The 24,288-nt window shown below is 35.2% G+C and overlaps 1 protein-coding gene across 5 annotated transcripts in view; it reads left to right on the plus strand.

Moving 5' to 3' along the window:
* Positions 1–24,288, plus strand: part of LRBA (LPS responsive beige-like anchor protein) — a 1,037,640-nt gene that overhangs the window by 851,177 nt on the left and 162,175 nt on the right. For all 5 annotated transcript variants that reach the window (XM_077139839.1, XM_077139840.1, XM_077139843.1 and 2 more), the window contains one exon: positions 17,843–17,995. In XM_077139839.1, the coding sequence (XP_076995954.1) occupies positions 17,843–17,995 (153 nt within the window). The remainder of the gene's footprint in view (positions 1–17,842; positions 17,996–24,288) is intronic.

Below are 24,288 nucleotides of genomic sequence, written 5' to 3' on the forward strand. Positions count from 1 at the left end.
AAGTAGCTCAGCATACCTCATCTCAGCACTCACAGCTCTGCCCAGACCTTTGGAAAAGCAGGAAAGAATCTCCCTAGGGAAAGCTGTTAGAACCGAGAAGCCTGGAGAGAAGGCCAGCAGAGATCGCCTTGTGCCTTTATGTGTAAGAGAGGCCCTCAGATGAAAGTTAGCTACCTTTCCTCTGAAGAACTGTATGTTTTAATTGAATAAATCCCCTTTTACTAAGAGCCATTCCATCTCTGGTGTGTTGCATTCTGGCAGCTGTGGCAAACTAGAACAGCCATTGGTCAGATAATTATTTTACTAAAATATAAAGGATATTTCCATCAAGAAAAGGTAAAAAATATGAGTTCTTTTTATTTCAGAGCAGTTAAGAGACTTTATTAAAAGATTTTACTAAAGCATCTTCTTTTTTAGTATCAGTTACCATTTTAATATTTGAGGATTTCCTTTGTGTTTCTGTGCAGTGTTTTCATTTCAGATATGATCACTTAATGATGCTTTTTTACTTTTCCAGAAGAAACAGTTCAGAGGCATGTGTGAGGTCTCTAAGTTAGGCTTAGGGCAGTGCTGTCCTATTGAAATATAATGCAAGCCATAAATGTGAACCACATAGGTAATTACTAAATTTTCTTGTAGTAACATTTTATAAATTTAAAAAAATTAAAATTAATTTCAATAATATGTTTTAACCTGATCTATCCAAAATATTTTATGTACATTCAAATAAAATTATTAATTATATGTTTTACAACCTTTTTCACACAAAGCTTCAAAATGTGGGATGTATTTCATATTTATGATGTATTTCAATTCAGACTAATAATACTTCACATGCTCCATAGCTACTTGTAGCTAATGGCAACTGTGTTGGGCAGGGAAAATCTAGAGCATTGTTTTGGAATCACACCAAGGAATAGCTTTGTACTTTTGGATAGAACAATGCCGTCATCCACTTTAAACAACAATGTTCACAATATGTACTTGTACGAAACATGAATTCTAAAGGTAGTAGCAATAATATGTACTTGAGGACTGTAATAGAAAGTTCTAAAATTGGACTAGATCATCATCACTGTGATAAATAATACTTCAAATTCCCAGTAAATTCTGTGTTTCAAATCATACAAATTCTCTGAAATTTAGAAATTGGATATTGAAGATTACACTTGTCTGCCTGAACCCTGAATAATTGCAGCCAAATTTCCTAGAACCAGTCACAGACTTATAAGGCTTGAATGAGCTAAGGTATCACATACAAGTATTAAGCAAGTATCTAAGCTGAAAGACAGTTCAATGTTACAGAGGTTTTTTCCTTCTCTTGAGGCAGCCTTCTCACTTCAGACACCCTTAGCACCAATAAATTCAGTCTGTTGGTTAGGTAAAGTGTGACTTGCTGCAGTTTAAGCACTTTTTCTTTTCTTCTATAGAAATGAGTTAAAGTCAGGATTAGAGAGTGGAAGGAGTGGTAAATGACATTATAGTTCATTATTTTAGAATGGGCCAATGGTAAATGAATCTAACATGGGGATTATTAGAGAACTACTCCAGAATGTCAGAATTTAAAATACATTACTAAAATAATAATGAGTGATAAAAGTAAAATTTGAGTAGAAAGTAGAGGAATTCTAAAGTAGTATTTGATTTTTTTAATTTTTATTTTACTTAGGCTTATACACGTACAAGTCCTGGCTGTGATACAGCACCAAATAAGATGCACCCCTTGCCTTTGATGAGTTTTCACATTAGAGGAGATACTGACAATAAAACAAGTCCCTACAACTCATTATTATAGGTGTTGTGTGGGCCTATAAGGCATCGAAATTAGAAAAGGGGAGAGGAAAGAGGAAATCCTGGGCCAATCATGAGGGGCCTTGTAAAATTTGTTAAGGAAATTGAACTTCATTCTGGTGACAGTGAAGGGATATTGGAAAGTTTGAAGTAGAACAATCACATGGACAGATTTTGTGGTTTTAAGAGATCACTGCAGCTGGTATTTGAATATGTATTAACTATGGGCAAGAATGAAAGCAGTTGATTAAATGTTAAAGTAATTAGGCGAGAGGCATTGAAGGCTTAAACTTGATGGCAAATGGAGCTGGAGAGTTGTGAATAAATTTGAAACATATTTAGAAAATAAGAACTGTGAGGATTTGGTGACTGATTGGTCTTGTGTGATGAGAGGCAAAGTGATCTTAAATTTGATTTGGGCATTTGTATAGAGGCCACAAAAGAAATAACAAATTTAGTTAGGGCATAGGGATTTAGCCCCCTGTTTTCAGGCAGAAAACTTCCTATATGAGGTGAATTGAAATCCCCCAAGATACACTGAGTTAAGCCAGCATTTATTGATTATTTAGTAAATGTAATACATAGTAGAAATACTTGGGATAAAATGGATGAGGTAAACATAGTTCTTAACTTCATGTATCGCAGCAGATGAGAAGAAAGACAGATATGTATAAAACTTTCTAATACAAGTTAGACAATGATGAGTATTATGATAAGATTTAAACAAAATGAAATTCTGGCTGGGATAGTAGGGTTAGGTATGGTATCATAGAGTAAATGACATTTGAGCTGTATTTTACAGGTTGAGAGGGAATCTAACAAACTTCTCAAATTTATGTCTCTAGCCTATACATTTCACCTGGTACATTTCCTCCTTGACATCTCCATTTAAATATTAAGTGTATCTCAAACTTAACATGTTCAAAACTCAAGTTTTGGTCTTCATCCTTTCAAACATGATTTCTCACAGTCTTCCCCATCTTAGTAAATGTTTTCCAGTTTGAGATTAGAAGTTGTAATCCTTACCGTGCAACGCCCTACACATTCTACCCCTCATTTCCAAAATCCTGTTACCTCTTGAACTCTTATACTGTTTGCCCCCTTGTCCAATCTATTCTTTCTAAACAGATGCTCCTTGCTATTCTTCAAATATTCTGATTTACCAACTCAGGACCTTTGATTTTACTTTTCCTTTTACCTGGAAAATTTCCTCCAGAGATCCTTGTGGGTTTCCTCCTTCAGTACTTTCAGTTCTTTGCTCAAATGTCACCTTTTAGTAAGGATTTTTCTATTTCCTTATTTTCAATTGCATCCCTTACCCTATGCATTTTTACTCACATCTCAACTTCATTTTTTTTTTTTTTTTTTTTTTTTTTTTTTTTTAAAGGAAAGACAGAGAGAAGGAAGGAAGGATAGAAGGAAGGAAGGAAGGAAGAAAGGGAAACATTTTCTTGTTTTTATTGTATTCTGTTTCTCCGTTTTTGTTACATGGGCTGGGGCCGGGAATCGAACCGAGGTCCTCCGGCATAGCAGGCAAGCACTTTGCCCGCTGAGCCACCGCGGCCCGCCCTCAACTTCATTTTTCTTTGTCTCATTCACCATCTAGCACACTGTACATCATACTTGTTTATTATGTCTCATCCTACTGGAACATTAGTGCCTTGAGAGCATGAGCTTGGAACCATTTTGCTCATTGATTTGTCCCCAGAACTTAGAACAGTGCTGGTGCATAGTAGGCAGTAAATAAATATATGTTAAATTAATTATTTGATGAAATGAGGAATAGTATTCTGAGTAAGGGAAATGATATGAACAAAGATCAGAGAAAACACTTGGTGTATTGGGGATGCTTATTGGTTTGTTTATTGGTCGTATGTGCTTGTGTGTATCATACATAAAAATGAGAGTGACATATGACATCAAAATGCAGTTAGATAAATGTTAAAAAAATTATAATGGATACATGGGGGGAGATCTACCTATTGCAAACTATGGACTATGGTTAACGGTAGTATTTGAATATTCTTTCATTAACAATTATCAAATGTACCACATCAAACTATCGGTCAGTGGTGGGGGGGGCGGATAAGGTGTATGGGAGGATTTGGGTTTTATTTTTTTATTCTTATTTCCTTTCTGGAGTAAGGAAAATGTTCCAAAATTGATCATGAGGATGTATGCACAACTATGTGATGATACTCTGAGCCAGTGATTGTATACTTCAGATGGTCTGTATGGTGTGTGTGTATCTCAATAAAACTGTATTTTAAAAAAATACAGTTAGAGTCTGTATTAGTTAGGATTCTCTAGAGAAACAGAATCAACAGAGAACACTCGTAAATAAAACATTCATAGAAGTGTCTCACGTGACCGCGGGAATGCAGAGTCCAAAATCCACAGAGCAGGCTGTGAAGCCGACAACTCTGATGGAGGGTCTGGACGAACTCCACAGGAGAGGGTCACCAGCCAAAGCAGGAAATAGAGCCTGTCTCTTCTGAATCCTCCTTAAAGGGTGTCCCATGATTAGATTAAGCATCACTCATTGCAGAATACTCCCCTTTGGCTGATTACAAATGGAATCATCTGTGGATGCAGCTGACGTGATCATGATCTAATTCTATGAAATGTCCTCATTGCAGCAGACAGACCAGCACTTGCCCAACCAGATAAACAGGTACCACAACTTGGCCAAGTTGACACATGAACCTGACCATTACAGAGTCCAATACAGAGGACCTCAGTAACATTCTAAAGATATTTTGCTTTAATCTGTAGACCATTCAAAAAACATTTTCTGTAAACATATGGATAAATAATTTTGGCTTTACTGGCCATGTAATCTCTGTCACAGCTATTCATTTCTACATTGTAACACAAAAGCATAGACACTGTACAAACAAATGAGTATGACTATCTTCCAATAAAACTTTATTTAGAAAAATAGGTCATAGAAAGGATTCAGCCCATGGGTTTTTGTTAGCTAATCCCTGCTATAGGCAGTGGAAGTGTGAGTTAAGATTTTTTAACAAGGTATTGTATGATTGGCAACAATATGAAAAATGGGTTCTGGAAAAAGAGGAGGAGAGCTAGAAGAATGGAAAAATATTAGGAAGCTATTACAGTTAGCCAAAATAAAAGATAATGAGAGCCTCAATTAGTTAAGTAGCTGTGCTGCTTTGAGATGATGTATGTACCATAGAAAAACCATATTTTAATCCTAATTCCATTTTGTAAAGGCAGCCGTTTCTTCTAATTCCTATTAGTATTGTATGTTTGAAACTGTAATTAGATCATCTCCCTGGAGAAGTGATTTAATCAAGAGTCGTTGTTAAGATGGATTAGGTAGAGGCATGTCTCCACCCATGTGAGTGGGTCTTGATTAGTCTCTGAAGTTCTATAAAAGAGGAAACATTTTGGAGAATGGGAGATTCAGAGAGAGCAAAGCAGAACAACATAGCCACAAGAAGCAGAGTCCACCAGCCAGCAACCTTTGGAAATGAAGAAGGAAAATGCCTCCTGGGGAGCTTCATCGTGCAGGAAGCCAGGAGAAGAAGCTAGCAGATGATGCCGTGTTTGCCATGTGCCCTTCCAGATGATAGAGGAACCCTGACCATGTTCACCATGTGCCTTTCCAGATGAGAGAGAAACTCTGTGTTCACCATGTACCCTTCCACTTGAGAGAGAAACCCTGAACTTCATCAGCCTTCTTGAACCAAAGTATCTTTCCCTGGATGCCTTAGGTTGGTCATTTCTATAGACTTGTTTTAGCTGAGACATTTTCTCGGCCATAGAACTGTCAACAGGTATCTTATTAAATTCCCCTTTTTAAAAGCCATTCTGTTTCTGGTATATTGCATTCCAGCAGCTAGCAAGCTAGAACAGTAGCTAAGCAGTAAATTCAAGGATGGTCAAATAGCTTTACAAAAGCTATTTGTAAAGCTTTACAAAAGCTATTTGTAAAAAATATATAAGCCTGTGGACATCCTTTTACTGGTGATGTCATGGATATTCAATTTAAAAATCTATCTGATAATTTATTGTGTTAGTGATGATACAAATTTTATATTGGTATGAAATTAGTAGGGTCAGTAAAGTGTATTTCACACTGCTCTCAATTAAATAAATATATAAGACAACTAAATCCAAAGAGATTTGAAATATTTTTAAAATAAATGGCCATGCAGTATAGTAAATGTATAGTATAGTGTACACGCAGTATAGTAACTTTTAGCTTTAAAAGTTAATCCTTGAAAGTATAAGTGTACACATGTAAATTAAATAATAATACAAAGTGGAGGTAATCATTGAATAGTTTTATTTGTGCCTCGTGAAACATGAGACCTTTGACTTGCCATTTACTACCTCAGAAACCCCATGGGTCTGCAATACAAAGATAAGCTAGGTTCTTTTTACCTCCGACATTACAAGCAGCATGTCTTCTATGGTGATAATATGTTGCATGGATACTGATAACATGTATAGCCATTTGTAAGAAAGTGTTTAGCTTCAATTAATAGAACATAATTGCTGGAAAAAATTTCTTGATATATTTAACAAAAAAGCTTAAATTTTGTTGGTTGATAGTTTTAATTTTCTAAATAAAAATACTTTCATCAATTACGCTTCCTGATTCCCAACTTAATATGTAATAATTTAGAATTTTAAAAATGCTAAAAGAAAGTAAAGTTAAAGTCTTATCCTTTTCCATGGAGCCTTTGTGCATTTCTGGCTTCTGCACTCCTCCATTTTTTTTCTCTATCTGTTCCCCTTTTTCTATCAGTCACTCCTGTCACATTATATCCACAATAGAATGAATTGAAGATGTCTCATCTTTCTCTTAATAATATAAAATGCTCAGTCTAAATGAACTATATATCTGTTCATGCTTGTTTTTTATACATAATTTATGCATAACTTGCAGACTTGTTAATTTAGTTACATTTCTTTAGCCATTTCCTTCTTCATTTATTAATAGTTTAAATGATGAATCCATGTATTAATTTTCTTTTAAGTATTAAAGTTTGTAGTCATACCTACAATGAACCCCGTCTTTTTCTTTGAAAAAAGTTATTTGAAACACTGAATAGTTTTTTTCATATGCTTTCTCTGTACTGTGCAGGAAAAAGGAAAACTTTTTTCCTTTACTTGTAAGGTACTTGGAAAATCTCAACTCTTCTTGAATTATAAAACTATACATATGTCAGGTTTAATTTGCTTTTTGACTAGTGTCCTACGACATTTTTTGTCCACGTAAAAATGTGGCCAGTGTGACAGTGTTCATTAATGTGTTTGTAGACACTCATATTAACTGTTTTCCCTGCATACTTCTTACAAAAAGAATTTAAGGTGGACATTTTATTTATGCCTTCTCTGTAGATAACACAGCTTACCTTCTGTCTGCATTATTAATGTTCATTCTCTTCCTTAATTATAATTTCCTTGGAAATAGGAACCTAGAATAACAAAGAGCCCAGTGAAAGTGTCCATTTCAATTGTGGAAGTGAAAAATATGTTAAAGGCAAAAGAGAGAACTGTAAAATATTGAGAGTGTTCATCATAAAGTGAGGGACATATTAAGTCTTTCCATCATTGCTAATAAAAAAAAAACTGTTTTAAATGTGATTGTTTTTTTAATGGAAATTGTGTCTCAAATATGTGGAAGCATAAATTTTTTATAGATTTTGAGATATATCCATTTATCATATATTCCATCCAAATTATATAATCAGTATCTTACAGTATAATCACTTAGTTGTGCAATCATCATCACACTCACTTTTAGACCATTTACATGACTCCAAAAACAAAATCAGGTAGACCCAAAAAAAGAAAACCCAAGACACCCTTATCCCCTGTCTACCCCTATTATTGGCCCCTAGTATTGATGTGGTATACAAATTACTGTTGATGAAAGAATTTTAAGGTATTACTATTGATTATAGACCATAGTTTGCAACAGATATTTTCTATTTGCCACTCTATTATTAACTCTTTGTATGAGTGTTGTACATTTGTACCAGTTCATGCTGGTGCAACCCCATGCATCCCATACCCCTTATACTTTCCTCTCATTGACCATTAGTATTGCAATCTACCTAAATTTTTTACCCCTTATTCCCCCCATTATTTATCTATCCTTATTTTTTTTACTCATCTGTCCATACCGTGGATAAAGGAAGCATCAGCCAGAAGGTTTTCATGATCACACAATCACACTATAAACGCTGTATAGTTATACAGTCGTCTTCAAGAATAAAGGCTACTGAACAGTTTTGGTATTTCCTTCTAGCTAGTCTAATACTCTAAAACCAAAGAGGAGTAGCCGTGTAATGTATAAGAATAACTCCAGAATAACCTCTTGACTCTGTTTGAAATCTCAGCCACTGATGCTATTTTGTCTCATTTTTCTCTTCCCCCTTTGGTCAAAAAGTCTTTCTTAATCCTCTGATGCCAGGTCCTGGCTCATCCTGGAAGTTCTTTCCCACATTGCCAGGGAGATTTACATCAGGGAGTTGTGTCCCACATAGGAGGGAGGACAGTGAAGTTCACCTGCTGAGTTGGCTTAGAGAGAGGCCACATACATGGTGACATACATGACTCTAAACAAACCCTTTCAACCAAATTTACCTATAATATAGTACTATACCTTAGATTCCCGCAAATGAGCTACCCTCACCCCATAACTGTTAACAAACATTTTAAATTCTTCCTCGTTATATGTTCTGAATGTATTAGGTTACCACTCCCCCTTTTCTAACTCGTATTTCTAGGTATCCTATATTCTATGTTTTAAGATTCTTCGTTTACATATTCTGTTAGATCATATTGGTGAAATCATACAATATCTTTCCTTTTGTGTCTGACTTAATTCACTTAGCATTATGTCCTCAAGATTCATCTATATTGTTGCATACCCCATGGCCTCATTTCTTCTTACTGCTGCATAATATTCCTTTGTATAATGTATCACATTTTGTTTATCCATTCATCTGTTGATGGGCATTTGGATTGTTTCCATCTTTTGGCAATTGTGAACAATGGAATTGTGAACATCTGTGTGCAGATATCTGTGTTCAGATCTTCTGGGTATTTACTGAGTAGTGGTATTGGAGGCAGTAAATTTTGCTAAATGCTTTTAGAATTATGCTAAATGCTACCATGTGTGGACATGACTCAGTCAGTGCCCTGTTGCCTTTAAGAATTAAGCAAGTTAAGTATATTATTGGGGGGTTTTATTAGGTCTCATGTTAATGATAATTATAATAGTTGAAATAATAATATCTTATATTTATGTAGAAGTCTGTAATACCTCATATGAGCCTCACAACAGCTCTGATTTAGAAATGACAATTGAGTAAGGGTCACAAATTAATATATGGTTAGTAAGTTGAGTAGACAGGTCTCAAAGCCTGCTGCTCTCTCTACTATGTCAGTTTGAAATAGACAATCTATTTTCTATTGGCTTGTAATCTATGGCCTTTCCTTATAAATGCATCTGAAATGATATTTTTGTAATATCCCATAATAGAAAATATTTGGGGGTCTATTTAGAAGGATTATAGATTGTTTTCCTTTCTTTAATTGAAAAAAAACTGGTTATATTTTTCTTTCCTAAGGAAGAAAATAACATGTAATCTACTTAAAAAGGAAAACTTAATTTAAACATCAATTTTAAAACTTTTACATATGCAGTTCATTTAAAATGACAATTATACTTAGAGGTTACCAGGAGCAGAACAGGATGATAGGAATGGAAATGTGAAACGGGATGTCCAGTCCTTGACATTTCTGAACTAGAAAATGGAGAGTACTCCCAAGACCTATTTTCTTTCTCGAAGGAATCTTCTTGGAAGACAAATTTCTTTTTCAGGGCGTGTGATATTAAAGACACACAGGGTCCTAGTGTGAGCTACGCCTTCTCTTAGAAATGTGTCTGTCTCCAGTGTACCACTCAATAGTATGAGGCTTAACCTTATTCATATCCTTTAGAACATTCAACATGTTTGGAACATCTTCATTTCTCTGGGTTTTTTTTTTTTTGTTTTTTGGGGTTTTTTTTTGTTTGTTTGTTTGTTTGTTTATGTCTATAACTGGTGTTCCTGGTACCTGGCTGCTGTCTTTTCATTTTAGCTGCTGAATTATCTGTGTCATAATTATTAGCTCCTAGTTGTATGGAAGGAGGAGGTCATGGGAGCCTGGAAGAAGATAGCTGAGAAGGAAGCAGTGGAAGAGGAGAAGGAACAGCAGGACGCATTGATCTGGTTTGACTCTCAATTAAACAGTCCCCAGCAATACATTTGCACAAACCACTAGGCTCTTCATTCAAGTCAAAGGAACAGGCAAATCATTTTCCAATCATTTGTCATGTCTCAGAGCAAGGGGTGACGTATCCCAAACTAGTTGTAGTGAATGGAACAATTTAGCTTTCTCTTCTTCATTGTTCCATATACTATTTCAAAGTCTGAGATAACGGGTTTCTTCATCATTTGCCACACACAAAATGTCAGCAAAAGGTGGAATTGTAGATCCACAGTTCTCAGAGTCTACAGAGTTAAAGAATGGGATCAACTCAAAATTAAGCCTTGGGCAGGGTTCTAAAGGAAGAATTTTCCCAATAATGGAAACAATACTTCAAGCTGATCCATATTCTTTATTTTTCCAAATTGGCAAAATCTTAGTCATATGCTCATTGCCACTCAAAATGATTCATCCTTTTGATATTATACATTCCTATATTACTAATGGATCAAGTACTTCATCTACTTTTAACAGGTCTATGCAAACACCAAAATATTCCAGCATCTCTCAAGATATTCTCTAGGAGAGACACTGATGATGCAAATACAGAAGCAAATTCATGTAAATATTATAAATTCCTTGATGCCTGTGTGCAGGGCCCATCTTGGCACTCATCTACCCCATGGGTGCCTTGCCTAGACCTCTAGCCACCAGCAGTGATGTTGTCTGGGGCCCTTCACTCAGCTGCTCGCTCAGGGGATGCACCCACGACCTCTGCAGTGGGAACTCAAGTGCCATCAATGGATTCTTAACCTGGCTGCATTGTGATGAGACAAATAAGGAAAAATCGGCAAATTAGGGGGTACATAAAAATGTGAATACTGACTCATTCTTTCCTCTCCCCCCTTAATTTAAATTCACCCTTGATTTTCATTTCATTTCCTTGGCAAAGACAAGAGAACTTTTCCCTGACTCTTCTTGAGAAACCCTCTCTATTCCCTGACCCCCAAGAAGGAATCCCTGTTAAGTCACTATTTTCATAAGGGGCGTGGGAACACTGAGGGAAAGGATATTTTTGAAGTTAAAATGATTAGCATTTAATTTTGATTTTCAGGAAACAAGGAACACATGGCCCTCTTTCCTTGTTGTAGGACTAGGCGTAGGGAAAGCAACTAACTCTCCATGTAACATTTTTTCTTCATTAGCACAATTACATAGAGTAAAAATAAGACATTTTTGTAAAATTCTTCAAAGATAGAAATAAAAAGGCATACTTGAGCAAATTATTAATATAAAGTTATGAAGTTATTTATTTTTATATTGCATGAATTATCCTCATTGGATTGATTTTATTCCTATAATAAATACATTTTTTTCAGGGAAACCAGTTCTTTTACAAAAAAAAGCAAAAGACTATGTTTAGTTGTTTCTTTTTTCTTTTTTAAAATTCACCTGGAATATTTATGAAAAATGTTTATTTAGGGGATTGTGAGAAGATGGAGAAGGAAGCACCAGGAACCAGAAGAACTATTACACAGGCAGGCACTGTCTGAATCAACTATTTTGAAACTCTGAACCTAGTAGAAGCAGCATCTAAGGAAGAGCGGGAGGAAGGGGCTGGCAAATTGCAGTAAATATCAGTGAATTTTACACTTTGTGAAGGAGCTACTGGTGCAGGTTTGAAAGGATATATGTACCCTAGAAAAGCCATGTTTTAATCCTAATCCCATTTTGTAAAGGCAGCCGTTTCTTCTAATTCCTATTCAGTACTGTGTATTGGAAAGTTTAATTAGATTATCTCCATGGAGATGTGACTCAATCAGTGTGGGCATTAAACCTAATTAGGTGGAGACATGTCTCTACCCATTCCAGGTGGGTCTTGATTGGTTTACTAGAATCCTTTAAAAGAAGAAGCACTTTGGAAAAATCTAGAGAATGACAAGAGAGAAAGCCATGAGATTCTGAGAGAGGAGAGAATGACATAGCCACAAGAAGCAGAGAGTCCACCAGGCAGCGACCCTTGGAGCTGAAGAAGGAAAATGCCTCCCAGGGAGCTTCATGGAGCAGGAGGCCTGGAGAGGAAGCTAGCAGATGACGCAGTGTTCACCATGTGCCTTTCCATGTGAGAAAGAAACCCTAAACTTCATCGGCCTTCTTAAATCAAGGTACCCTTCTGTGGATACCTGAGATTAGACATTTTTATAGACATGCTTTAATTGGGACTTTTTTACAGCCTTAGAACTTTAAACTTGTAACTTAGTAAATTCCCGTTTTTAAAAGCCATTCCATTTCTGGTATATTGTATTCCAGCAGCTAGCAAACTAGAACAGCTACCATTCCCCATCCCCCAACTTTGCAGCAGCCAGCATTGAGATATTCAGTCCTGGATCTCAGTGTGGCTTGCTGATGCCAAGGTGGAATATAAAAATGTAGTTCCTCAAGATCCAGGGCTATGCAATTCCATTACTGATCACTGCTATTGATGAGCTGCTTTAGATTGCCAGGGACCTGACTCTGAGGGTGACCATCGTTCCAACCTTCCACAGGCAAAACAGCAAAGAAGACTTAAAGACAGTACCGTTCCTCAAAACTATGGAAAACAATTAAAGGGCTGCATTTATTGGCAGGTGCCAAATCAAGAAAATGCAGCTTCAAAGAGCCATAGGATCAGTTCCTGGCACCCTTGCTGGCCCTGCTCAACCCTCCCCATGAGAGTGTGGAGCTGACTGGCTCTCCCTTTGTGGGTGTCTACCTTGTTCCAACTGAGAAATACTGACCTGGAGAACTCCTTTCTGATTTGCCCCCTGTGTTAGTTAGATTCAGTTGTCAACTTGGCCAGGTGAGCATACCTAATCTTGTTGCTGCGGCCATAAGCCAACAGTACGTGAACCTCATCTGTTGCCAATTACATCTACAGTCAGCTAGGAGGCGTGTCTGCTGCAATGAGTGTCGTTTGACTTAATTGGCTGGTGCTTAAATGGGAGATCGCAAGGTAGCACAGCTAAGCAGCTCGGCATTCCTCATCTCAGCACTAGCAGCTCAGCCCAGGCCTTTGGAGATGCAGAAAGAAGTTACCCCAGGGAAACTGCCTTTCCTCTGAAGAACCAACAAAATAAATCCCCTTTTATTAAAAGCCAATCCGTCTCTGGTGTGTTGCATTCCAGCAGCTAGCAAACTAGAACAGATTTGGTACCGGAGAGTGGGGTGCTGCTGCGGTTTGCAAAAGCCAGATATGTTTGAATGGTGTTTTGGATGGCTAAGGGGAAGATTTTGGAGGAATTGTGAAGAGAATGATGGAGAAGACCTGGAGTGCATGAAGGGACTGTTGGTGTAAATGGAACCACTGCCAATCTTGACAAAGGAGGACACAAAAGGGAGAGACTGGAGTTTGCAGAGTGAGAACCATGGAAGTTCGGGTCTGAAGCCAAGAAACCTCCGCCAGGAGAGTGGACCCACCCATATACATGGAGAGGGTGAGTTTACCCTGAAGGGCGAGGATGAGTCTCCCCTCTCATTGCAGTGGAATAGTTGTGCAGCCTCGGGCCTTGGAAAAGGTATAGCACGCTGCTTAGGGGACTGGGAGAGCCTGGCTGCCACCATGTGGAGGGTTTGAGCGTGTGCCCCAGAAATGGCAGAGAGCCCAGGGGTGGCCCTGATGCTTGGAGAGAGTGGAGCCCAGAGGTGGTCTCCTCGATGTTCCCCGAGGTTGATTTGAAAAGAGGCCGGCCACTGCATAGGCCCTTGGAAGGGGTGGGATTGCCACTTTCTACAGCCGAAGGATAGATGACTTTCAGACTTTGAAATCCAATGGTGTTTGCCTGCAGATTTTCCTTCCAATTTCTCCCTATGGAAATGACTATATCCGGTGTTTATCCTCCTTTGCATCTTGGCACTAGACAACTTGTTTTGAGATTCACAGGCCCACAGCAAGAAGAGAAGTTTTTGCACCTGTTTAAGGTGATGCTTGAAGTTGCCAAGTTGACAAGGGGTGGACATGTGTTAGTTAGATTCAGTTGTCAACTTGGCCAGGTGAGCATACCTAATCTTGTTGCTGCGGCCATAAGCCAACAGTACGTGAACCTCATCTGTTGCCAATTACATCTGCAGTCAGCTAGGAGGCGTGTCTGCTGCAATGAGTGACGTTTGACTTAATTGGCTGGTGCTGAAATGGGAGACCGCAAAGTAGCACAGCTAAGCAGCTCGACATCCCTCATCTCAGCACTAGCAGCTCAGCCCAGGCCTTTGGAGATGCAGAAAGAAGTCACCCCAGGGAAACTGCCTTTCCTCTGAAGAACCAACAAAATAAATCCCCTTTTATTAAAAGCCAATCCGTCTCTGGTGTGTTGCATTCCAGCAGCTAGCAAACTAGAACACCCCCCTACCCAGAATTTGCCCTCCAGGCAAAAATGGATTGGGACAGCAAAAGTGGTAAAAGAAACAGTGGAGTCAGGTTGACTGGGTCAAAGGCTGACCTGCTTTAAGTACTGCCTGGAGGACCCAAGAGAGGGAGAGAGTCTATTTCCTAGGAGTAAAGGGTGCATTCAAATACTTGGAAATGAAAACTCCAAAACCGTGAGTAAACTTGCACCTTGCATTTGCCTTGAACTGACCTCCTTGACAGGAGGGCTGAACTCTGAAGGAGAACATAAACCAAAGCAAAAACCAATTTGCAAAGACTGTGAAAGATGTTTTTTTGCATTGGTTTATTTGGTTTTGCTAGCTCCTGGCATTCAAGAAAATCTGTCATATCGCTAGCTAGATTCAAACTAAAGGAACAGACATCTCAAGGACTAAGTCCCAGAATTAACATTTTAAAATATTAAAATGTACAGTTTGCACCAAAAGATTACAAGACCAAAAAACAGGAAATGATGGCCTGCCTAAAAGAAGAGGATAAAAATCCAGAAAATAGCAAAGAACGAGACCAAACGGCAGACGTAGTAGATGAAGACTATAAAAAATTTTAAATATACTCAAGGAGATGAAGGAAAATACAGAGAAAAGCTAAAAGATATCAGGGAAACAATGAATGAACAATATGTGAATCTCAATAAAGAAATTTTTGAGAGGAACCAAACAGAAATATTGGAGTTGAAGACCACAATAACAGATTAAAATTCCCAGGTATGTTTCAACATTATGTTGGAGCTAGCATAAGAAAGAATCAATGAATTCAAAAATAATACAATTCAAATGAGTCTGGCTAAGGAGCAAAAAGAAAAAGAATTATAAAAAGCAGAACTAGCTTAAAAGAATGTATGAAGAAATTGAATATATTTCAATTTCAACAACAAAAAGACAAGCAACCTAATTTAAAAATGGGCAAACTTGAATAGACATTTATCAGAAAAATATATACCAATGGTCAAAAAAACACATAAAAAGATTTTCAGCATCATTAGTTATTATGGAAATGCAAAGCAAAACCACAATGAGATACCATTTCACACTCACTAGAATGGTTGCCATTATAAAATCAGAAAATTACAGGAGTTAAGATGTAGTGAAATAGGAGCACTCATTCATTGTTGGGGGGAATGTAAAATGATATGGTCACTGCGGAAGACAGTTTGGTAGTTTCTCAGAAAGTTCAATGATAAATTATGATATTATCTAGCATTCCCACTTTTAGGTGTATACCCAAAATAACTGAAAGCAGCAACTCAAACAGATATATGCATACTGATGTTCATGGTGGCATTGCTCATAATTGTCAGAAAATCAAAACAACCCGTGTTAACCAACCTATGAATGGATATACAAAATGTAATATATGCACACAAAGAAATGAAATTCTGATATGTGACAACATCATGTTGAGTGAAATAAGCCAGAAGCAAAAGGACAAATATTGTATGATCTCACCTACATGAGATCATTAGATTAAGCAAATTCATAGAATCAGAAACTAGAATATAGGTTACAAGAAGCCAAGTTGGAATAAGGGATGGGGTGTTAAGCTTAAATTGTACAGAGTTTCTATTTGGGATGATGAAAAAGTTTTGGTAATGGGTAATGGTGATGATAGCACAACATTGTGAAAATACCTAACAGGATTGAATTATATATTTGAATCTGGTTAAAAAGGGAAATTTTAGGTTGTATATATGTTACTAGTATAATATATATATTGCAGCAAATGCACCGCACTAATGGAAAGTGTCAATAATAGGGTAGTGGGTAATATGTGGAAACTTGATATTTTATGCATGATTTTTCTGTAAATCTACAACTTCAGTAATATAAGTTTTAATCTACAACTTCAGTAATATAAATTTTAAAAAATTCTAAAACTTATATTTAAAATTTTTAGCCTTGTGTGTTCAATATAATAGAACCCATGCTTATTTGATGATTAGGGGCACAGGCTTTAGATTTAAACAAGACCTGGTCCAAGTCCAAAATTTATCTATATTAGCTGTGAAACCTTGGGCAATTTACTATCCTCTTTGAGCCTTAGTTTGTTTTTTAAGTGGGGATGATACTTTACCTTATAAAGCTGTTATGAAAATTAAATGTGATAAGGGTTATTAAGAGTTTATCTTAGTACCTAGCTCATACCACTTAATAAATGTTAGCACAAACAAAAATAAATGTAGCTTTTTTTCTGCATAAAATAACACAAATCTGACTTTTCCCCTGTTGTCAATCAGTCTTATATAAATCACTTTAGAGAATAGATTCTTAAAATTTATGTGATCACTGTCTAATTTCACTTATGGCTAAACATTTAACAGGGTTCTTTTTCTTATTTTGTTTAATTTGTTCAGTTTAGATGTTTTTCAAGTCTAATAATCAGGTGGTCACAGGGCATTTGGAGGACAAGCTCATTTTCATTTTGCTTAGTCAATTATTGTGATTGTAAACAAAGGATGTACAATTCAAAGTCAAGCAGCATTTCATGTAGATGATGGAAGTGATAATAGTTAATTCCTGCTGGATCTTTTTTGTCTTTGCTCTGGTGAGTTCTTGCTGACCTTGTCCAAAATCTGATAACACCCCCTATTTTATTCAACTGTTTGGAAAGCTGAGCCTGCCGTATCTGGCCCTGAGGGGGTATCTGAGAGACCACTGAGTCACTGACCCATGTCAAGACTCGATTTCAAGTCTGATCCACAGAATTCTGAAGTAGTTATACATGAGGCTATTGCACACAAAAGCCTAACTGTTTGCTTTTTTTTTTTTGCTTATTAAATGTTCTATTAAAGTATATTTAAAGTGTCCTTATTAAAAGCATGTATTTATTTTCCTCAATTTCTTTTTCAGGTTTTTTTCTAGATTAATTATAAGTTTTGATATGCTTTCAGAATTAGTACCTTAAGATTAAACTTGAAAAGTGTGAAGAAAACACACTGTTAAACCATGGCTAGAGATAATAAATTCTCTTCCTGGATGATGAAGGGACCAAAGCAGTGGCATCATAATGCTTATATTATAAAATTTTATTTTTTTCTGGCAAAAAATTCCATATATCTGAAAGGAAATCTAGTTTATGCTCTCATTATCATTGTATTATATAATCTCTGTTTATGTCTTTTCCAAACCTTAAATTATATTCAAATGTTTGTATTTAAGAGTCTTTTGAGCTTGTGAAATGTGTCTTGAAGGAAACCCTACAGCCAACTGGAAAGTCAAGTTAGATTGGATAGGATCAGTTTACCTTTATATAAAACTTTGTGATAAGAATATAAGAAAAGAAAAATAAGTTCCCCTGTGTTTATTTTGTTCTTCTGCGCAATAGGAAATGATCATGCCATTTTGTGAAGATTTGTTTAGTATCCTACAATTTATATCATCTTTTATTTTTATATAGGAGTTGATTCCTGAATTTTATTATCTCCCTGAGATGTTTGTCAATTTCAATAATTATAATCTTGGAGTGATGGATGATGGAACTGTAGTGTCTGATGTTGAACTTCCTCCTTGGGCCAAAACTGCAGAAGAATTTGTTCGCATAAACAGATTGGTAAGATAGTAATCATCTATTCTGTCTGTCATGTCATGAGCCTATTCTCAGAACATTTTTCATGGGTTGACATATAATCATTAACGGTTGCACTTCTGGACAAAGCTTAAAATGATGTATCAGTTCATGAATTTCTGTGTATACTTTGATTATCAAAATTTTCATTAACCGTTTCTCTTCTGGACAAAGCTTGAAGTGACATATCAGTTCAATGAATTTCTGTGTGTACTTTGATTATGAAAATTTATTGAAGTTAAAGGTATAATGGTCTATTTTACTCTTCTATGCAGAATTTAAGATATATATGGTAATTTAAAGTTATAACTGGAAGCTATAAATGAAATTGCAGTTTTTATGCTTTGTCAAACATGGATTCTTATGGAGAAAGGAACATAATTATGTGTTCCAGGTTGTAAGGCCATTGCACATTTTGGTAATAGACACATGATTTTCAAATTATATCTTGTCTCTCTCTTTTAAAAGAAATCTTCATGTAGTATTTAGGCTATGAGAACTTAAAAACTTAAAAGCACGGTTTTCATAGTGCTTACTAACAACTTGTGAGTATCCTCTCTACTGGACTTTCTCATGTCCTCCATAATATAGGCTCTGTTTTCCTCTGTGAAGAAAAAATATGAATTTTCCTTTTTGCTTTTTAAATTTTATAAAAATTTGGAACCAGGCAGCTTTACTCTGTTTTTCACAGTAATATCTTTACCATATTAAAAGAACCTAAATTGCATTGTTTTAATTTTATAATTAAACAGAGAAAATTGTTGCCTTTTGGTTTTCTAGGTGCCATTTCTTTGGTTTTAAATTGTTTTTCATACCAATAATTAATTATATAACCCTATATATATAAAATCCTATATATAATCTTATATATAAGCCTATATCCAGACCCTAATTACAATTGTATTATTACTGAAATTTCACATTTTATATAAATATTGACAGCAATGGAAATAATATAAGCTTTGTAGTTAAACCAGATTTCCCAATCCTGGATAAATCAATTGCTAGTAGTGAGGCCTTAAGACAATTTAACCTTTCTGAGTCTTGGTTTCCTCATTTTTAATTTGGAAATTTTTGCATCAAAATTGAAATTATGTATATAAAATGCCTAGAATATTGTCTGACCTACAGTAGACACTTAGCAAATTGTACTTACTAGTATACCTATTATTAATGTATCACGGTCTTATGGTACATATTGCATTGTAGTTTTACTACAAGCATTTTAAAGATTCTTATTAAGATGCTAGAATTTAAATCAAATCCAAACTGAAGCTTAGCCCTGAAGGTTATTGAACGAGATGTCAAATTTTTAAATGTGGCAGTTTTGTGTGGTTGTATGGGTTTTTCCCAGGTGTACATATAAGTGAATAGAAGGTACATTCATTCAACATTTTTTTGGTTTGTTTCGCTTTCAGTGATTGTCTACAGTTTTTAATAGCTTTATTGAGGCACAATTTACATGCCAAAGTTCACTTTATTTAAAAGCTGACAATTCAATGAGTTTTAGTAAATTTATACCATTGTAACCATTACCACAATCTAACTTTAGAAGACTTATAGCACTCCAAAAAGTTTCCTTATGTATGTTTGTGGTCAGTCAGTCCCTGCTCCCACCCCCAGCCTCAGGCAGCCACTGATTCTGTCTCTATAATTTTGCCTTTTCTAGAAATTTTCTATAAATTAAATCATATAATATGTAGTCTCTATGTGCCTAGCTTCTTTCACTTTGTTTTATGTTTTCAGATTCTTCCATGCTGTTGCTTATATTTATAGTTTGATACTGTTTATGCATGGTATTCCATTGTAAGGGTATACCCACTTTATTTACCAGATAGGCATTTGGACTGTTTCCAGCTTGAGGTTATTATGAAGATTTACATACAATTCTTTGCATGGACACCTGTTTTCATTTTTCTTGGGTAGATTCTTAGAGTGGAATGGCTGGGTCATATAAAAAAAATATATTGTACTATTTTGCATTCCCACCAGGAATGTATGAGGTTCTAGTTTTTCCACAGTCTTACCAAGATTTAGTACTGTCAATCTTATTTATTTTAGTTATTCTAGGAAGTATCTCTTTGTGGTTTAATTTGCATTTCCACAATGATTAATGATATTTTACATATTTTCATGGACTTATTTGCCATCCTAATGTGTTCTTTGATGATGTATCTAGTCGAATCTTTTGCATAATTTTTACATTGGATTGCTTACTTTTAATTATTGAGTTTAAGAGATCTTTATATATTGTTGATAAAAGTCCTTTATCTAACATGTTTTGCAAATATTTTTCTCCCATTCTGTAAGCTGGCCTTTTCATTTTTTAATGGTGTCTTGAATCATCTTTTTAAAAAATTTTGTTTAATATCAGGTAGTTATAAAATAATAGTTGTATAATATATAAAAGGTATAAAGAATCACTCCCATTCTTGAAACGTTTTTAAGAAAAATTTTAAGTCATGCTATGATCATTTCATTACTGAAACAGTTTTTCCTGAATACTACCTCAAATTGTCGGTCTCAAGGGAACCAGTTCTGTATTAATAATTTGTATTATCAAAAGTGCAGAAAGTTTTGTTAGTGTGTTTGTATGCTTTTAAAGATGTTTAACAGTCAGAAACCTTTGAATGGGTTTATTTAAAGCTTTTCACCAATATTTTGACGGTTAAAAAAATTTAATTCTAGAAATTGACATACACTTTCCTGACAGTACTTCCCCTGTGTATTCCTATTACCTTTACCTTTGATGAGCCAGATCTATTTGTGGGGTTGGGAGGAGAGGGTTCCCTATGGGCACCGAGGAAAATAAAGTGACAGTTTACCCAATAATTTTCTTATCAGATCTGGTTTTTGGCTACCCATGCTCTACATTTAGACATAGCTATGAAATTACATGCAAATAATGTTTTACAATACTAGCCCCACCTTTGTCTACTCTTACAGATGTCTTCACAGTTTAGGCTCTGAATAAACTCACATTCCCAAACAGAGCTGTATAAAAATTAGCTTCATCCCTCATCCCCCCAAAAAAGTGTTAGCTGCGAATTAAATGCAAATATGGTTTAGAATTGACTGAATTTTGGTTCACTGATCATTTTAATTTATAATTAGGAAAGATACTTGCCTTCTTGTCTTTATGAAATTATTTAATTCATTCATTCACTCAAAAATATTTTTAAAATATTTATTATATACATATGATTAACAGACCTTTCCTCCAAATTAAGTCTAGATTAATTCACTTTATAATTCTGTAAGTGACTAAATTCTTGGTATGGTATTTTATCTATCTTTTAGCATGTTATCACATAAGAGTTGTATCCGCCTCCTCTTGGCTTACCTCTTCAAGTCTACAAATTTTATGCAATGATTGTAGCTCATGAAATGCATACTACTTTGATCTGTGACCTTTTTGTGGTGCTAATCGGGTTCCTGATATCATTATACCTTATTCATTAATCATATTTCCTGCAGCCCGTCAGGCAGCCAGACAACCAAAGTCCTTGTTTTCAACCCTCTGTTGGCAAGTTTCTGCTTTTCCAGATTATTACAGGCGATAGTTTAGCTTCTCATAACCAGAGCCACATCAAGCTGTGTGTTACAATTAAAGTCAGATGGTCCTCAGGTTGAACAGGGATATAGTGTTGCAGCTGTCCCTTTCTGGAACAAACCAGTACCAAGAACAGACGATCTATAGGACGGTGAATAATAACAGATTGCACAGTACTCAGTTGGAAGCAGGGGATCACAAAACTAATTAACTGACATATTCATTTAAAAATACCCAGCACATCTTTTTAAAGTATTTGTTTTTCTAAATGTTAATTCAGAGGAATAAGATTTTTTAGGAACATGATTTTGCTAGTATACCAGTACTGCTTTATTTTCTATTTGGTTAAAGGTCTGCAGTTACACTATTTTACCTAACCATTTCCATTTTCTGAGTCTTCTATAAGTAATGAAGATCTAAATGTAAAACTGATAAATTGGCTAAGTGGTAAAGTTATTTATAGATGATAATATCATGTGTATTTTAGAAAGTTTCTTCTTTCAGGCAAATAAATTTTCTTTGCTCTGAACAATTGATATCAGGGCAAATACCAAAGCAGACCTCTCAGTATTAACTGGATCCCAGAGATTGGTCTGTGTTATTTAATATTATCTGGACCAGGAAAAAAACATTTTTATTCCAAATACTACTTAGGAAATATAAATGAGAAACAGGACTTTCATACTTCCAAATAATATAAAAATGTATGAATTCAGAATGCTTGTAATTTCTCTCATATTATAATGCCAATGTTATGAATCTATATTATATTGCTTCTTATAGCCCTTGAGTTTTAGTTGAATGAAGACATATAGGAAACTATAGGAATATAGTTTATATATATATATATATAAACATATGGAAAGCTATACCGTGGGCAATAATGATAGGATTATTTCTATAATATCACTATTATTAGTTGGTGAAATGTAACATTTCATTTTAGATAAGAAAAGTATAGTTTATTTGTTGTAATAAAAGTAATTCATTGATTGAACATGTATTCATTAAGTGCCTGTATGTGCCAGCACTGTTAGGCTCAGTAAACATGACAGCAATATCCCTACACTTTTGAAGTTTACCTCCTCTTTAATAACATAGGTTGTTGAAATAGAAAACATTTCTAATTTGAAAAAGGACATGAGTTTAGCAGAGGGATCTTTCTATTCATGAATTGTCCTGAGATTGCTAGTTAGAATCACATATGCTTTCATGTATCTTCTATAGCTTTTGTATCTTCTACTATTTCATAATGGTGATGTGAATATTCATTTGCTTGAAAAAGTGAAGAAAAATAAAATGAGTATGTTATCTCCTTCCATTTCATCAGAGGCTATATGGGCAAATTAAAAGATGTTTTATTTTTATTGTTATTTTCTAGGACAAAAAAATGAAATTTCTCTAACAGCATTGTTTTTTCTCTACCTATTGTTAAAATGTAACTATTAAAAACAAAGTAACAGTAAAAAAATGTAAATCTATTCCACTTGAATTATTATAGATCTTATATTTCTGAATGAAGTCTATTAATCTTCTCTAATTTTCCTTTGAAGGGAAAATTAGCAATTCTCAAATAATGACATCGTTGGTGAGACTAAAAATCCCATCCTCCCTAATGAAAGAATATGTGTGGACATAAAGCAAGACTTTCTACTTAAGAAAGCTGAGTTTACAATGATATAACAATTAGATTATTATAATGATTTGTCCCAAATTACAAAGTTTAGAAATATTGTAAGATTTGAGTGGGATTGCACTTTTTTAACCTTTTATCACAACCTCTTTTCAGTTTTCATTTCAGGAAATGCCAGTTAAAAACCTGTTTCTTAGAAGAACTGACCAGTCAACTCTGTTTTCCTTTTTCTTTTTCTCTTTTTTTTGGATTAGAAATTCTGGAAGCTAATTCCTTTTTAGAAACTGTTCCTTTTCCAGTTGCCTTTTCATTTTCCACATTGATAATGATTTGGCCAAGAATGTGTTTAGAAACACATGGTGGCTGCAGGTGGTAATAATTATTCTCAATTGGATATGTACTCCCCGCCCCAGTGATCTGATCTGTATCTCAGAGGAATTTGGACGGGGTATAAGATTTGAAAAAAAAAATCTAAAATTACTATTGTTAGATGCACAGGTGGTTCAGTGGTAGAATGCTTACCTTACATGCAGGACACCCAGGTTTGATTCCCAGACCATGTACCCCCACCAAAAAAATTGCTATTGTTTTGGTTTGTTTTTGAGTCCTGATATGTATTTATTATGATATTTTAATTAAGAAGGAAGACAAATAAATGGGGGAAAGGTGTACTATATTAATAGATTGTTAATATTCCCAAAATTGATTTTTTAATCAATGTAAATACCAGTTCAACCAGTTTCGGTTTTTGTTTGTCTTGGTGAAACTTCACAAATGAACCATAAGGGGCAAAGACCATTTATAGCCAAAACTCTAAGAACAAGAGCAGGTTTCAGAGGAATTTGCTTTACCAGATAACTAGAATTATCATAAGCTATAGTAATTAGGGCAAATTAGGGCAAGTAGATTAAAAGAAGTAAACAGAGAGCTCAGAAACCAACCTGTACATATAGAGAATATTTGTCTATTATACAGCTAGTGTTGCTGATTTGTTAGGAAAGGAAGGACTTTTCAATTTGTAGTGCTGGAACAATTGGTTGTCAATATGGAAAAAAGATGGAATTGGTACTTTATAGCAAATAAAAATGAAAG

The sequence above is a fragment of the Tamandua tetradactyla genome, chromosome 22, assembly GCF_023851605.1.
Source record: "Tamandua tetradactyla isolate mTamTet1 chromosome 22, mTamTet1.pri, whole genome shotgun sequence".
NCBI lineage: Eukaryota > Metazoa > Chordata > Mammalia > Pilosa > Myrmecophagidae > Tamandua > Tamandua tetradactyla.